Genomic DNA, 13,838 nt, shown 5'->3' on the forward strand with positions numbered 1-13,838 from the left:
CGCTGAACTTTCAGACTTCTGGCCGAGCAAAATGGTCAGAGTTTTCCTTTAAGCCTGTTCTGAACTTATTTTTACATTTAATATTTTTGATCACTAAAAAAAAGAAAAAGACTCAGGAGAGGAAAAAGAAAAAGAGAAAAAGTAAACGAAAGATGACAACAAAATCTGAATCCACAGCTGGAACCTGTCTCTAAAATAGAATGAGTCTGAACATCCCCAACATCTGGGAAAGTTCAGATTCAGATCCGGATTCAGAAACCCCAATGAGTGTTTAGATGCAAGGTTCTAATTTTGTCCACAATAAATAAAGATAAGAAGTTCCCACTCTGATCCAGGGGATAGATGTGGTGTTTTGGTTTGCGCCCATCTCTTTATAGACATTAGTTACTCCTCACAGCATCCTCAGGAAGCAGGGATGCAGAGATTTAGTAATTGTTCAAAGCCGCTCTGCAAATCAGTGGCAGAACAGACAATGGGACTCGGGAGTTCCTGGTTCACAGCCCCATGCTCTAACCACCATACCAAGTTGCCTCTCACATAGTGAGACTTTGCTGGTTTCTGTTAATTTTAGTTATCATAGTGGATATATGGAGAAGACTTACCAGGAGAAGTTCCATAGGGAATGCAACAGGACTGTGCTTGTAAGTTATCTTGATACAATTGCTGACCCTCAGCATGAGTAGGCCAACCAAAAATAGCAATATACTGGTGGCATTAGCCTTTGGGAGAGCCATGCAATAATGAAACAGGTTCTGAAAGGGAAACATCATAGAGAGGATGAGAAGGGGGTATTACAGCTTTTTATATGAGCTGGCATTTCATACTCTCTAAAAGGATGCCCTTGTATTTCAAGTGGTAGGCCCTTCTGTGACAAAAGCATCTTTAATGGGACGAGGGAGACAGCTACTAAGAACACAGCGAGATTTTAAAAATATGTTTTCTATAGAGAGCAATACAGAAAACAACAGCACAAATATGGCTTTGTACTTCTCATTGTATTTTCTAAAGTGAGTAGAGAACAATATACTTTCTCCAGCCCCTCTCTCCTCCTAGCATCCAGAAAATCTGCATACACTGTATAGTACACCCACCTAGGAAAGGTGAACGCAGCTACGGTTGAGACTTGCCTAATTTCTACCCTAGCAATGTGCTTATACTGAAATTATCTTAATTTCTGAAGCTGTTCATCCTCTTCCCCTCCAACGGGCAGGCACCAAGTGTTTGGTTTACTCACGTAGAAAATGGCCAGGGGGCCCATATGGAAGTTGATCACAATCCCGAAGATGAAGGAGAACTGGGATACGATGACATGCAGCGCTGCTGCAGTGAGGTAAGCGTCGATGAGGGTCTTTGGCAGATAGGTTGTGACAAACCCCAAGCAGAAACAGCCTAAAAGCAACTGAAAGGAAGGCAAGAGAGGAATGAGAAGTGGTGACACAAAGGGGACTGAGCCTGACACTAAGTGATCAGCTACTTTGGAACCTAATCATTAACTCTCCAACCCCCTCCTTGTCCTTTATAAACCAAAGGGGCTGATTCTCCACTGCTTTATACCAAGTGAACTCATTTGTACCTGTTGCATCCACTTTGCACGAGTGTCAAACGCTACCAGAGCAGCCTGACAGCATTCTTCATCCGCTTTGTACGGGTATAAATGACTACATAAAGGTGCAAGCCATGGAGAATCAGGCTGCCAAATACAAAACATTTAACGCTAACTATACAGTAGCACACAAGGAGATTCTCTGGCTTCCACTTTTGATCTGATGGATTAGGAATAATTCCAAGACAAAAAACAATGTTAAAGAAAAATTAAGAGTCAGTATAGAAATCAGTACATGTAAGGGTAAATCCTTACAAGAACATTGCAGTTAAGAAAAAAAAACTATTAGAAAAGGTAGGAAATTCAGATATAAGGTTAAAACTTACAAGAAACCCAAACTTTTGAAAGCATGGAAATCCACAGATAAATTACCAAAACTACCAGGCATCACTGGCAAGAGACAAGAGCAGACAAGTGGGGAGAGTCAGAGCAAAAAAAAGTCTTAAAGGTGGAGTCAAAAAGCTGAAATTGATGCAAAGAGATTCAATTGGTGTGTGTGCACAGGTGTTTTGGAGGGAATGAACAGAACAGGCAATCATTGAGTGATCCGTCCCCTGTCGGCCACTCTCAGCTTCCAGCAGTTCTTGCTGTGTGGACAGAAAAAAATGCTGATTCAGGAAATATTATGAAGGAAGATGTGCCAGGATTTGGAAATGAATTGAATGTGTGGGTTAAGGGGTAGAGGCACCTTGACATATCTTGGTCGTAAATCACAAGAGGAAAAAGAACTAGAGCCCTATGTACAATGCACTGCAAAAAATACATATTTCAAACATGTGCTGAGAAAGTTTAACCTCTTGGTAGTTCTAGTCCCCTGGTTTGTACAATGTCCATCAAGGCGACATCCATAGGGAGCTAAAAGGAATGCAACTTCTACCTGGATGATCCCAGTCAGAAATGTTGTTGATGCAGTAAGTGTCAAGGCTTCCATGTAACTCTTCATATAATTTGCATCTGAGAAATTGGCAAAGGTTCCATTAGCAGTCAATATTGGGCTGAAATTCAGCGTCTTCAGAACATCTGCTACCATTGCATTCAGAATGCTGAATGAACCTGTGACCAACAGAAGCAGAGAAGAAGGTTGTATGATTCCCTGCAACCACAAGTCCATCTTTCACCCCCACCCATGCACTAGAAGGTCTATTTTCTGTGTGTGTGTCTGTGTGTGTGTGTGTGTGTGTGTGTGTGCATTCACACACACTTCATAATAGCTATATAAAATCATGTCTCAGATGTATAAAATCAAGTCTCAAACACCGATTCTCACTCACCCCCCTCCCAAGTATATGAAATTCCTGATACTGTATATCATCCAAAAGCAGACTACATTTACAACCTCACAAACATGAACTATCAAGTCGTTCAGATGCATGACCAAAGATTATTTCAATACAAACTCTAAACAAGCTTTTACCCCTCTGTCAAATAGACTGAAGAGTGAATGTGAAAGAAGTTAGCTGAAGAAGGAAGTGTAGCTCTGGCTCTAAGACTAGAGGGCACCCTATGCCCACTTACTGTGATACAGTGGACAACCTTTTCACCTGAAAGGAAGGGAAAACAAAGAAGGAGGTCTAGGATCAGAACCATCGCCAAAAAATAATTGCCAGGGCTCTGTTCACAGATTTATGTCTCCAATCCATTTGTTTGTTGATCTCCTTGTACAAATCTCTCTGTCTCATGTGTTTGTGTGTTGTGTGAATATATAATTAGGAAGAGTGCAGAACCATTAAGGATGCGATAATGGCAAGCAGCTGTGTGACCCCGTGAGCAGACCAGAAGCCAAATTGTGACTCAGTCTGGTTCGGGAGAGAAGGAAGGAAGAGTATTCTGCGCAAGCCCTACTGTGTCTGGTGCTGATTACTCTTCCATGGAATTCTGACTCTCTCCTCTGTGCTGGTATCTGTGATGTGGATAGTCCATGCAAGGAAGTAAGTGGACACCTTACTCCCTTGTGCGGGCATACAAGGTAGTCCACAACTGAGTCCTAAGAGATTTGCTCAGGATCACACAAGTCAGAACCAAGCAGGTGACTGGGAGTCAGGACGCTCACTCCAAGACCATGCTACCAAGTAAAATTAAATAGATGAGACAAAGATAGATACAGGCACTTCCCACACCCAGAGGCGTAGCGTGCGCCCTCCGTACCCTCCGACCGGAGGGGGCCCCGCAAGGAAGGGGGCCCCTAAAAGTGGCAAAATAAATACCGCATTCCAGTTTCTGCATTGTAAGGGGTCCCACCCGGACATATGTTCGGAGGGGGCCACCATTCGGAGGGGGCCACGTTCTTTGTTGCTACAGCCCTGCCCGCACCTTCTAATGACAACTCTGCACATGACCCCATAAATCCTGGGGACCCAATTCACAGAGCAGAGTAAAACTTACCAATGGAGATATGGCGCGAAGTCCCAAATACAACATATGTTAATGAGCAGCAGAATGCAGAATAGAAGCCATTGACAATTGGTATTGGTAACCTCGTTAACAAAACTCCTGACAGTCCTGGAGGAGAAACATACATTTTTAAAAGCAAAGTGTACCTGGCAAGATTTTATCTTCTACTGTACTTTAATTGTCACAAAGAATACTAATAAAATACTGAATCTTAGAAGGTGTATGTGTGTATGCATATTTGTTTGAGAGCACATGTGTGCATCTCTGTGTATGTCAAATATTGTGCATGAGAGTATATGCTGAGCACAAGTAAAAATATATGTATGCAGATGTGTCCAGGCCTGTACATAGCAGGCTATAAATTCAGTTAAGGAAATTTGATGTCAACTTGAAGCCCATTGTATATTCCCCAATAAAAACTATGTTAAAGACTGGGGGGTAAAGACTAAGTATTTATCAGTAATTTAGGGTAAAATACATTACAGGGATGTTACAATTATTCCAGAATCAAGCATTATAAATCCTGGAAATTCAGAGTTCACATTAAATTTTAAAAAAATACAAACATATTAAAAGGAATGGAAACGAACAGTCGGGGCATCCAAACAATCTTAATTCTGCCCTGTAGTAAAACCATGCAATAACCATATGATTTGTATTAAGGCATTTTAGTGTTTGTGATCCCAAATTAGATTAAAGTAAGTTTTAGAAACAAATTAGTTTTTTTTTCCCTCTCACAGCATCTGTTTAAGAAATTTTATCTCAGCTCATTACTTGTAAATTCTCAGAAAATGTATTCTGTAATCAAAGAGTAAATGCTGTAACTTTGGGGAGAATACATTGTATTCTTCATTCATAACAAAGTGGTTGAATCCCTACTTTAAGCAAATGAACAAAAAAACAAGTAAACTCAAACTTAACTATGGAACAATGAGCAGTGCTTCCATACTAGGGTAAGCATAGGCAAATGTACACAAGCATACACATGTGAGCTGAAAAACTACTTTAAAATTCATCCCCCAAAACTAATCCTGCAAGCGCACACATACACATGCATACCCGCATCAATGTGTGTATATACGCAAGATGCATACCTGAAAAAAACCATGCACTTGCATGTACACAAAAGCATGCATATATAAACTCTATCCACTTTAGGACCCTACATGACTGGAGAATAAACTTCTGATCAGCCTGGGGAGAATGGAGGAAAAATGAGGTATGAATAAAAATAGGATGGAATGGGAAGATATGCAAGAATATTTTTCTTTGCCTACCTTGCGGAATCTGGACCATCCCCACACTTAGGCCTGCATGTATGTCACTCAAGAACCACTCTCTGACTCGATATGCACACAACCAGTTCAGGATAGGAAACATCTTGAGTATAATCTTCCTGAATCTTGCCCAGGAGACTCTGAAAGGAACCAGACAAGTTCTGTGTACACTTGTTCAGTATTTCCACCTCTGTAGCGCCTTACCAAGCCTTTGTCCTTTTTATGCCCCAAATGCATAGAGCTAGGATTAACCACTTTCAGGCTTTGTGGACATATAATATGAATGCAATGTAGTGATCCCTGTGTCTGGTTCCCTTGCATTCCATTCAAATCAAGAACAAGCATTTTATGTGTCACTCATTTTATGTATCACTCACTCTTTGAATTAAGATTCCCAACTCTGGACATACCGATTTCTTATTTTTGGTACCACAGATAAGCGGAAGACAGTGCTTTGATTCCTGCTATTCTGATGAAGGTGGAAAATTGAAAATGATAAAATCTTTGAAAACGAGGTGAAAAAGACTTATAAGTCCCCTAGTCCATCTACCACAGGGAACAATCAAATTAGTTTCCTGTACTATATTCTGTACTATGGGGATGTCAAACTAATGGCCTGCAGTCAGGATTAAGAACATAAGAACGGCCGTACCGGGTCAGACTAATGGTCCATCTAACCCAATATTCTGTCTTCCAATAGCGGCCGGTGTCAGATGCTTCAGAGGGAGCAAACAGAATAGGGCAATTTATTGAGTAATCCATCCTGTCATTCAATCCCAGTTTCTAGCAGGCAGAGGTTTAGGGACACCCAGAATATGGGGTTGGATCCCTGACCAACTTGGCTAATAGATATTGATGGACCTATCCTCCATGAACTTATCTAATTATTTTTTGAACCCAGTTATACTTTTGGCCTTTGCAGTATCCCCTGGTGATGAGTTCCACAGACTGACTGTGCATTGGTCACATGATGCATTTATATGGTCCACATGTCTTTATCAGAGTTTCTAATAACTAAGCTTTCATTTAAAAAAAAAAAAGCAAGTTTCTAGTTGTCATGGCTGCAATGATAATGCTCCAAAACGAACCAAGTGTAACCGATGCAGCATCTGCCCGAATCTGCAGACGGCCTGATACAATTACTTTCAGGAGTAAACTTCCATCTTCCCTATTAATCTGATTGGACTGTCAACTTTAAAGTCCAGTTATGACACTCTGATGTCAACATTAACTATTTAATCACTGATCATTTTAGTGGATGGAATGGGAGCATGGGGAGTGACTGAAGTTCAATGGTTTGGCAGCTAGGAATGAAACACAGAGAAGGAACAGAGGAGACACACAAAGATAGGGAAGTGGGCCAGAAACAGTGAAAGGAGGATGAGGAAGCAAGAGAAACAAAAGGCAGAAACAACAGGCCTATAGGGGGGCAGATTTTCTCAATTAATTAAATAATAAAGCACCAAACAACTAATGTTGAGCTACTACATAAAGGCCATATTCTCCTCTTGCTCTCTGTGCAAATCTCCTACTGACATCAGTAGGTAATACACAGACCTCAATGTAAGCTCCAGCTCACAGACCATAACTAAACAGAATTCGACCCTCTCCTCCAAACAACTTAGATACCTTTGCTCTAGTACTTTGTCTGATCGCTATCTTTTATTTTATATCTATATAAATAATATAGATATTTTATATTTTATATGATGGAGCTTCCTACCCATGGCTACTTAATGGAGATCTCTGTGAACGATGTTTTTCTTTCTGATTATTCCTAAAGGTAAAGGAAGAGCTAGAAAAGGAGACCAGGGATAAAATTGTACTCTCATTTACATCAATGCAAATCTAAAGTGCCTCCACTCACCTCAGTGAAATTACTCCAGATTTACAACAGTGTAACTGAAAGCTGAATTTGACCCACAGACTTAGCTTTGAACCTCAAGTCATATCAGGGTCACAAAACAGCAGGTGAAGCTTCAGCAGTCACTTCAGTTCTAGTGAGCAGTTGAAACAGAACGCCGAGACTTGGAGTTTCAGGAGACTCGGTATCTACTTCTTTATAAGAACAGTGGTATGTAGGTGCTCCTATTAAGTGACTCAAGAATAAGGAATTTACCTAGTCCACTCATAGTGCTCTTTGTAGGCCAATCCACAGAACAATAACTGATATTTCAAAAGGAAGCCCCTGTCCTGATCTCCAGGTGGGAGAAAGGAAAGGTACCAACGAAGAAAACCTACCACATGCAACCCCCTGATGAACCCAAATAAATCCCAATGACTGACAGAATAAAACCTGAGACAACATGGAGATGAACATAACCCAGGGGACAGCTCAGTCTGGGTGACAGAGTGATACAACAAAACTAAAGGGAATGTGATAAATGAGTTTCCAAACTTTGACTGGTTAATTTTGCCTTGGTAGAAGAACAGGACATCCTCTGATGCTGCTGAAAGAGGCTCCTTTGTGGTCAGCACCTGCAGCATCTCAGCATAGAAGGGTATTTTGAGTCTTTGGGTATACACCCCAATCCCAAGAGTACTCTGGCAGGGCAAGTCCCTACTGGGAACAACACGCTGGGATTACGTTAACTAATACTGCATTTGCACACTCACTTCGCCCATCCTAGGAGGGAACCTTAGAGCGTACAGCAATTTCTGCCATACTCTTATGCCATGTCGAATTTAGCGCTACTCCCCTCGTCGGGGAGGAGTACAGAAGTCGAATTAAAGAGACCTCTATGTCGAACTAAATACCATCGCGGTGTGGACGGGTGCAGGGTTAATTCGATGTAACGGCGCTAACTTCGACATAAACGCCTAGTGTAGACCAGGCCTTAGGAAACCTAGTCTCTTTCTACTCTAGGCGGGAACTGAAAGTGGTACTTGGGAGAATTTAAACAAAAATAGCAAACACAAATGCCAGGAAAACCAGATGTAACCTTGTGTCTGTCAGCTAGGGTGGAAGGAAGCACTGGAGGGGACTGAAACAATCAGCAGAATCCCTCCTCACTATGCATAGCTGCCTCACATTACCACAGCTGTGAAACAAACAGAGACTTTTGTGGTCTGTAGGCAGAAACTCTCCCAGTGCTGTGGTAAGCTTGACTCACGTGCAGGGCTGGCCTTAGAGGCGAGTGATGTCATGTGCACCAACATTTGGGGGCACTAAATCTTTGCATTGAGAGGTCCCAAATCCCTGATTTTGTGTGTGTTTTTTTCTCTCAAGTTTTGCTTGAAGGCTTTTGTTTTGTTTTGCGCAGTCGTCTGAAAGGCACCAAAAACATTTTCCATCTTTGGTGGCAAAACACACACAGATGGCCCTGCTTACCTGTTCCAAGCATGGGACTCTACAGTTCGGTGCTTTGATTCAGCTTGTATCAGTCACCTCTTTATTGTAGTAGAGTTGGGGGCAGCAGGAGGGTCGGTAACTGTTTTTACACTGGTACCTGAATTGGCTCCTCAGCTTCTTCATACCAGCCAAATTCTGGTACATTACTCACCTGCACTGGATCCTTCCTTGGATTCTGAAATCCCTGTTCCTTGGGGAGGGGGTGTTTCTTTCATAGTTTTTCTGGAACTGCTCTTCAGTGTATATGCCTCTCTTGATTCTGTACTTCCCTAGCAGCCTGGGAGCGCTGATAGTCTCAGCATCTGGCTCCATGCGGTCACACTGATAGTGAACAGTCAAAAAACGTGGGAACAGGGAAGGCGAGAGGGTGAAATCAAAGCCGTTGTCGTTACCTGTGACACTGAAGGGAAGAAGGAGGTCACAGAACGGGTGTGTCTCATTGAAAGAGAATGTTTAACTGACTAAGCCAGGGGTGCTGAGAGCCATTGAACCAAACTGTAATCCATGGATATGATGGGAAAAAAACACTTCAAGACGGGGGTGCAGCAGCACCCCCAGTTCCAGCACCTGTGCACCCAAGCCCCTGGGGTGGAGGCTGAGGTCCTCTGTCCACGGCACAGTAGTGGCACAATGGCAGTGTTAATACCCCCCACCTTCTCAGCATCCTCAAGAGTCACTTCACTGGGGTCACCGGGGGAAGAATGGGACCCTTGTTCCCAGATCCCTGTGGCTGGGGCAGCTCTTCAGAGGGGCTGGGGGCCGAATGCCCCCGGCTCCTTCTCGGCCTCTCCCTCCCATCTCTCGGCTCGCCCACGCCCCCTCCCCAGTGCCGCCAGCCACCGCCGGACCCGACGCTGCCCCAGGCGGGGACACACCCCTCGCTTGCCGGGAACAGGGGGAGCCCAGGGCCCGCTCACCCGCAGCAACCTGAGCCGCCGCCGCGGCCTCGAGACTCGCGGGGGCGGCCGGGCCTCGCCAACTGCCAACCCCGGGGTGGGGCGCGAGGTGGACGGGATACTGCCACAGCTCACCCGCGGGGGCCTGAGCCCCGCCTCCAACCCCAGGGGGTGCCCGCGTCTGAGCCCCTCCCTTCCCGCCTCCAACCCCATGGGGTGACCGGGTCTGATCTTCTCCAACCCCATGGGGGGCTGTGGCTACTGCACAGATACTGAAGAAAAGTGCATGTGCAGCTCATAAAACTTCTCATCCGCTGCACGGTACATAGTGAAGCAAAAAGATCAGGCAGCTTGACAGGCCCAGTATTTTAATGGCCTCTTCTAGCGCGGTTCTTTGGTTTTTGTTGCACCCACCTACTTTTTCAAACCCAATTTGATGTAATTGCAAAATAACCCCGGCGCTTCATGCAATTGCATGCATATGCCACTCAGAAGCAGTGTAGTGACTCAAGCCTGTCTTGAATAATAGCGCCTATAAAACGCGCCACCTCAAAAGACAGATAGTATGGGCCAGCGGTCAAAGGGAGGCCCCCCTGAATTCAAATGCTGACCGTCACTTATTTGTTCTGTGACTTTGTGTCAGTCACTTCACTTCATTGATTATTTGGTGCTGACACTAAGCTTGAGCTCCATTTCACAGGCATCTCACTACATGCTTCATTTTGAAGCAAATACCTAAATCTATTCCCAAAGAATTTCTTATTCTCAAACACGTGCTCGGAGTTAAGCATGTACACAGCTGCTTGCTTTGATGTTGATCCTTGGCGCTGTACACCGCCCAGCCACAAAAAGGCGGTTCCGCCAGTCGAGAAGACAGGGCCATAGTGAAGCGAGAACACGCTGGGGACTCCAGCTGGAGGTGATTTAGCAGCTTTCATCCACTCCACTAGTCCCTGGGCTCCTGCGTACAGGCGGCCCTAGGGCAGCGGGCTAGGACTGAGTTTGCAGAAGTAAGTCACACTGGGGAAGTGAAATTAATTCCCGAGACACTAGAACCACAGGAGCAGCTTCCCTCTGATGTATGAGAGCGAAACAGCCCCAATACCCAGAAATGACCAGGCCTGTGCGCTGCCTCTCCGCCCAGCCTGGCCCACGTCCCCAATGCTCCCAGCAATAGCTCGGCGCCCTGTAGCCCTGCCCCAGCTCCCCCTTCCTCCGCGCCAGGCTCGCCGCCCACGCCCGCAAGCGCCGCACTCCGCTCGGCTTCCCCGCGCCCTGCTAGCTCCTCCTCCCGCTCCAAGCCCAGCCAGGTCCCAGGCCGCCCGCGCGGCGCTCCGGCCCCTTGCCGCGGCTCGCTCTCGCGAGAGAGGAGGGCGGTCGGCGCTGGTTCCATATTGGGTCATCTCCGCTCTTTGCGCCTTAGCTCTCGCGAGGCACCGGGGGGTGGGGGGTGCGATCGATTGGTCTGGGTTCCGGGAGGAGGCGGACTCGCCTGGGCAGTGCCACTGGGCAAGGGAGGGGGAGATCCCTCCGGAGTCGCCTTCGCCGCCTGCCTTGTTCTGCCTGTGAGGAGTGTGTCCTCCCCCCCCCCCCGCCTGCATCAACATCTGGTTCCTTTTAGGACCCCCCTCCCCTCACACACACGCTGTCCCGCCCCTTGGGGTGACAGTGCGGAGCGCCCAGGGGGCGCGTGAGGAGAATCCTAACAGCCAGCGCGAGACAACCCCCGCACCCCACTCTTTGGGGGGGGGGGCGGGCGCTGCACGAGACACCCCCGGCCCCTTCCCTCTGGGGGGTAGCAGCGCGCGACAGGGGGTGCGCGGAGGCTGTCAACGGTCACTGGCCCGGGCGGTGGCGAGGGGGGCCGGAGGCGGCGCGAGGCCCCCCTGAGGGGAGGGAGGGGTGCAGACCTGCCCCTCTCTCTGCAGGGGGGGGCGGGGGAGGAAGAGCCACTGCTGGGGCCGCTGGCAGAGTCCCCCCTCCCGCCTGGCCGGGCGGGGCGGGCTCCGGAGCCGAGATGTCTCAGGAGCGGCCCAAGTTCTACCGGCAGGAGCTGAACAAGACGGTCTGGGAGGTGCCCGAGCGCTACCAGAACCTGTCTCCGGTGGGCTCCGGGGCCTACGGCTCCGTCTGGTGAGTCGGGGGTGGGGGACTGCTTGGATCGGAATCTGCCTGTCCTACTTGCACCCCTTGGGGGGAACTCGGGCACCCCGGGCCGGCTCCGCTCTCGGGGGTCGAGGGGAGGTGGGGAATCTGCCCCGGCTTCTCACCCACTTCTAAGTACCGTCGGTGTTGCACGTGCAGGGCGGCGACTGAGTTGAAGGGGGGCGGCGGGGGTTCCCTGGCCTCGGGGGGGGGGGGTTCATCCCCCGGCTCCTCCTGCCCCCAATGTGGTTGAATCGGCCTTGCCCACGGGTGACTTTTATCCCTAGATTAGTGGAGAAACTGCTGCAGAACCAGTGTCTCCCTGGTGAGATGCACCAGATGGCACCACATGGCAGGTGGGGGTCAAGTCAATTTCACAGGAGAAGATAGTCTTGTCCTACTCTTCCTCCAGGGTATTAATGTACACACTTTCCTCCCCATCCCCCCTTTAGTTACTGAGTGGTAGGGCATGCCAAGTCCCTGCAGTCGGCTTTTCAGAACAGGTGCCTGGTAGCTCTTGTTCCAGTTTCATCTGGGAGCTGCAGAGCAGGTTGCATTTTGGGTGATTTTAAAAGAGAGGTTTGTTGATACTGGGACAGTGATATGGTGGGAAAGGCTATCTCTTCTGCCTTGCCCTATCTGCCAGGAGTGCTCTCACAGATACCATACCACTGGCCATGGGAGGTTAACATAGGGAAATTCGTGGTCTTTCCTGAGTGAGAAAATTAGGCGTAGATGCCTATGGTAGCAACATCTTGCTGTCAGATCTGTGAAAGTGTGGACATAACTGGCAGGAAAACAACATTCTGGTCTTTAATCTTTACTTAAACTAATACAGATAAGATGTGTATCTGCAGAGCTTGACTTGCTTGTAGTTACAGCATCATGATTTAAAAGGTTGTACTCCCTTGTTGCATCAAGTATTTTTGCTCATTTTGTGAAGCAACAGTGCTTATTAGTTTTGGTCTTCAAAATATAGAATAGGAAATGAGTTTCTCTACTTGACTATCGTCAATGTTGCAGTCAAATCACAGTGATGCATGACAGCTTTTTTAGGTGGCTTTGCCCTTTTTTAAAAGAGAGAGTATGTAAAGCATTAATGTCTTATGAACACGTAAAGTGTTTAAAGCTTTTCTGCACCCAGTATGTCAGACCCTGATGACAGGTTTCAGAGTAACAGCCGTGTTAGTCTGTATCCACAAAAAGAAGAACAGGAGTACTTGTGGCACCTTAGAGACTAACAAATTTATTAGAGCATAAGCTTTCGTGGACTACAGCCCACTTCATCGGATGCATCCGAAGAAGTGGGCTGTAGTCCACGAAAGCTTATGCTCTAATAAATTTGTTAGTCTCTAAGGTGCCACAAGTACTCCTGTTCTTCTTTTTGCAGACCCTGATGAAGATTTTGTAATAGTGTTTCCACACAGTGGTCTCCTCCAGTGTGTGAAGTGAGCATGCGTTAATGAAGTTTTATGCAATATGTAAATTTATATCCACAGTGTAGGACTCACAGTAAACAATACTAATGAAGAAAAGTAATAGCCATGTATCTATTGTAGCTTTTTTAAAAAAACCCAAACTATCAGCTGTTTGTTTTTTAAACAAAGGGTGATTATATTATACTACATTGTTTGCAAAGTTCCATTTAAATAACATCTATTAAAACTTATGTACTAAAGTATATGAGCATTTGTCCTTTATCCTTTGTATAAAGGTTAAACAAGTTCTAATAGTATGAATAATTGGTATGACAACTGAATGCATTCCCACCAAATTTTTACTGTAGAAAGGCTGAGCTTAATTGAAGTAGTAAGATAAGTGCTTGACCTTGCTGGTTGATAAATATCTCCTGAGATGCTGAGTGTTCTGATTGCCCATTACAATCAATGGGAGTTGAGGGTGCTCAGTGCCTTGTGGCGGGGTCAACTCTAAAAATAAAATGAGCAAGGTCTCCTCCTACCCCCCCCAACTCCTATTGTGCTTTCCAAAATGCTTGCATTACTTCCAAATATTTCTTTCCACTACCCATATAACATAAGGATTTGCATCATGAACTTCCTGTTTCACTGTGTCAAAACCTTTAAAGATTGTGCAATTGCATTAGTAGCAGAGGAAGTTGTATTTTCTGTTGGAAGCAGCTTCGGACATAGCTGATAGTTGCTGATTATCAAAGT

The 13,838-nt window shown here is 46.1% G+C and overlaps 2 protein-coding genes across 5 annotated transcripts in view; one reads left to right on the forward strand and one right to left on the reverse strand.

Annotated features, from left to right (window-relative positions):
• SLC26A8 (solute carrier family 26 member 8) overlaps positions 1 to 10,872 on the reverse strand; it is a 29,422-nt gene extending 18,550 nt beyond the window's left edge. The window contains exons 1-7 of one of the 3 annotated variants that reach the window (XM_054024781.1): positions 10,315 to 10,872; positions 8,775 to 9,023; positions 5,272 to 5,411; positions 3,986 to 4,102; positions 2,481 to 2,656; positions 1,235 to 1,399; positions 603 to 752 (exon numbers count right to left, since the gene is read on the reverse strand). In XM_054024781.1, coding sequence (XP_053880756.1) covers positions 603 to 752; positions 1,235 to 1,399; positions 2,481 to 2,656; positions 3,986 to 4,102; positions 5,272 to 5,411; positions 8,775 to 9,023; positions 10,315 to 10,457 — 1,140 coding nt within the window. In that variant the 5' untranslated portion in view covers positions 10,458 to 10,872. Of the gene's footprint in view, positions 1 to 602; positions 753 to 1,234; positions 1,400 to 2,480; positions 2,657 to 3,985; positions 4,103 to 5,271; positions 5,412 to 8,774; positions 9,024 to 9,540; positions 9,609 to 10,254 lie in introns of those variants that run through there. The other 2 variants (XM_054024780.1, XM_054024782.1) reach the window with 2 other exon arrangements.
• Positions 10,873 to 11,001: 129 nt separating this feature from the next.
• The window catches only part of MAPK14 (mitogen-activated protein kinase 14), a 52,011-nt gene continuing 49,174 nt past the window's right edge, over positions 11,002 to 13,838 (forward strand). The window contains exon 1 of one of the 2 annotated variants that reach the window (XM_054024936.1): positions 11,002 to 11,652. In XM_054024936.1, the coding sequence (XP_053880911.1) occupies positions 11,537 to 11,652 (116 nt within the window). In that variant the 5' untranslated portion in view covers positions 11,002 to 11,536. The remainder of the gene's footprint in view (positions 11,653 to 13,838) is intronic. The other variant, XM_054024935.1, reaches the window with a different exon arrangement.

The sequence above is a fragment of the Malaclemys terrapin genome, chromosome 4, assembly GCF_027887155.1.
Source record: "Malaclemys terrapin pileata isolate rMalTer1 chromosome 4, rMalTer1.hap1, whole genome shotgun sequence".
Classification (NCBI taxonomy): Eukaryota; Metazoa; Chordata; order Testudines; family Emydidae; genus Malaclemys; species Malaclemys terrapin.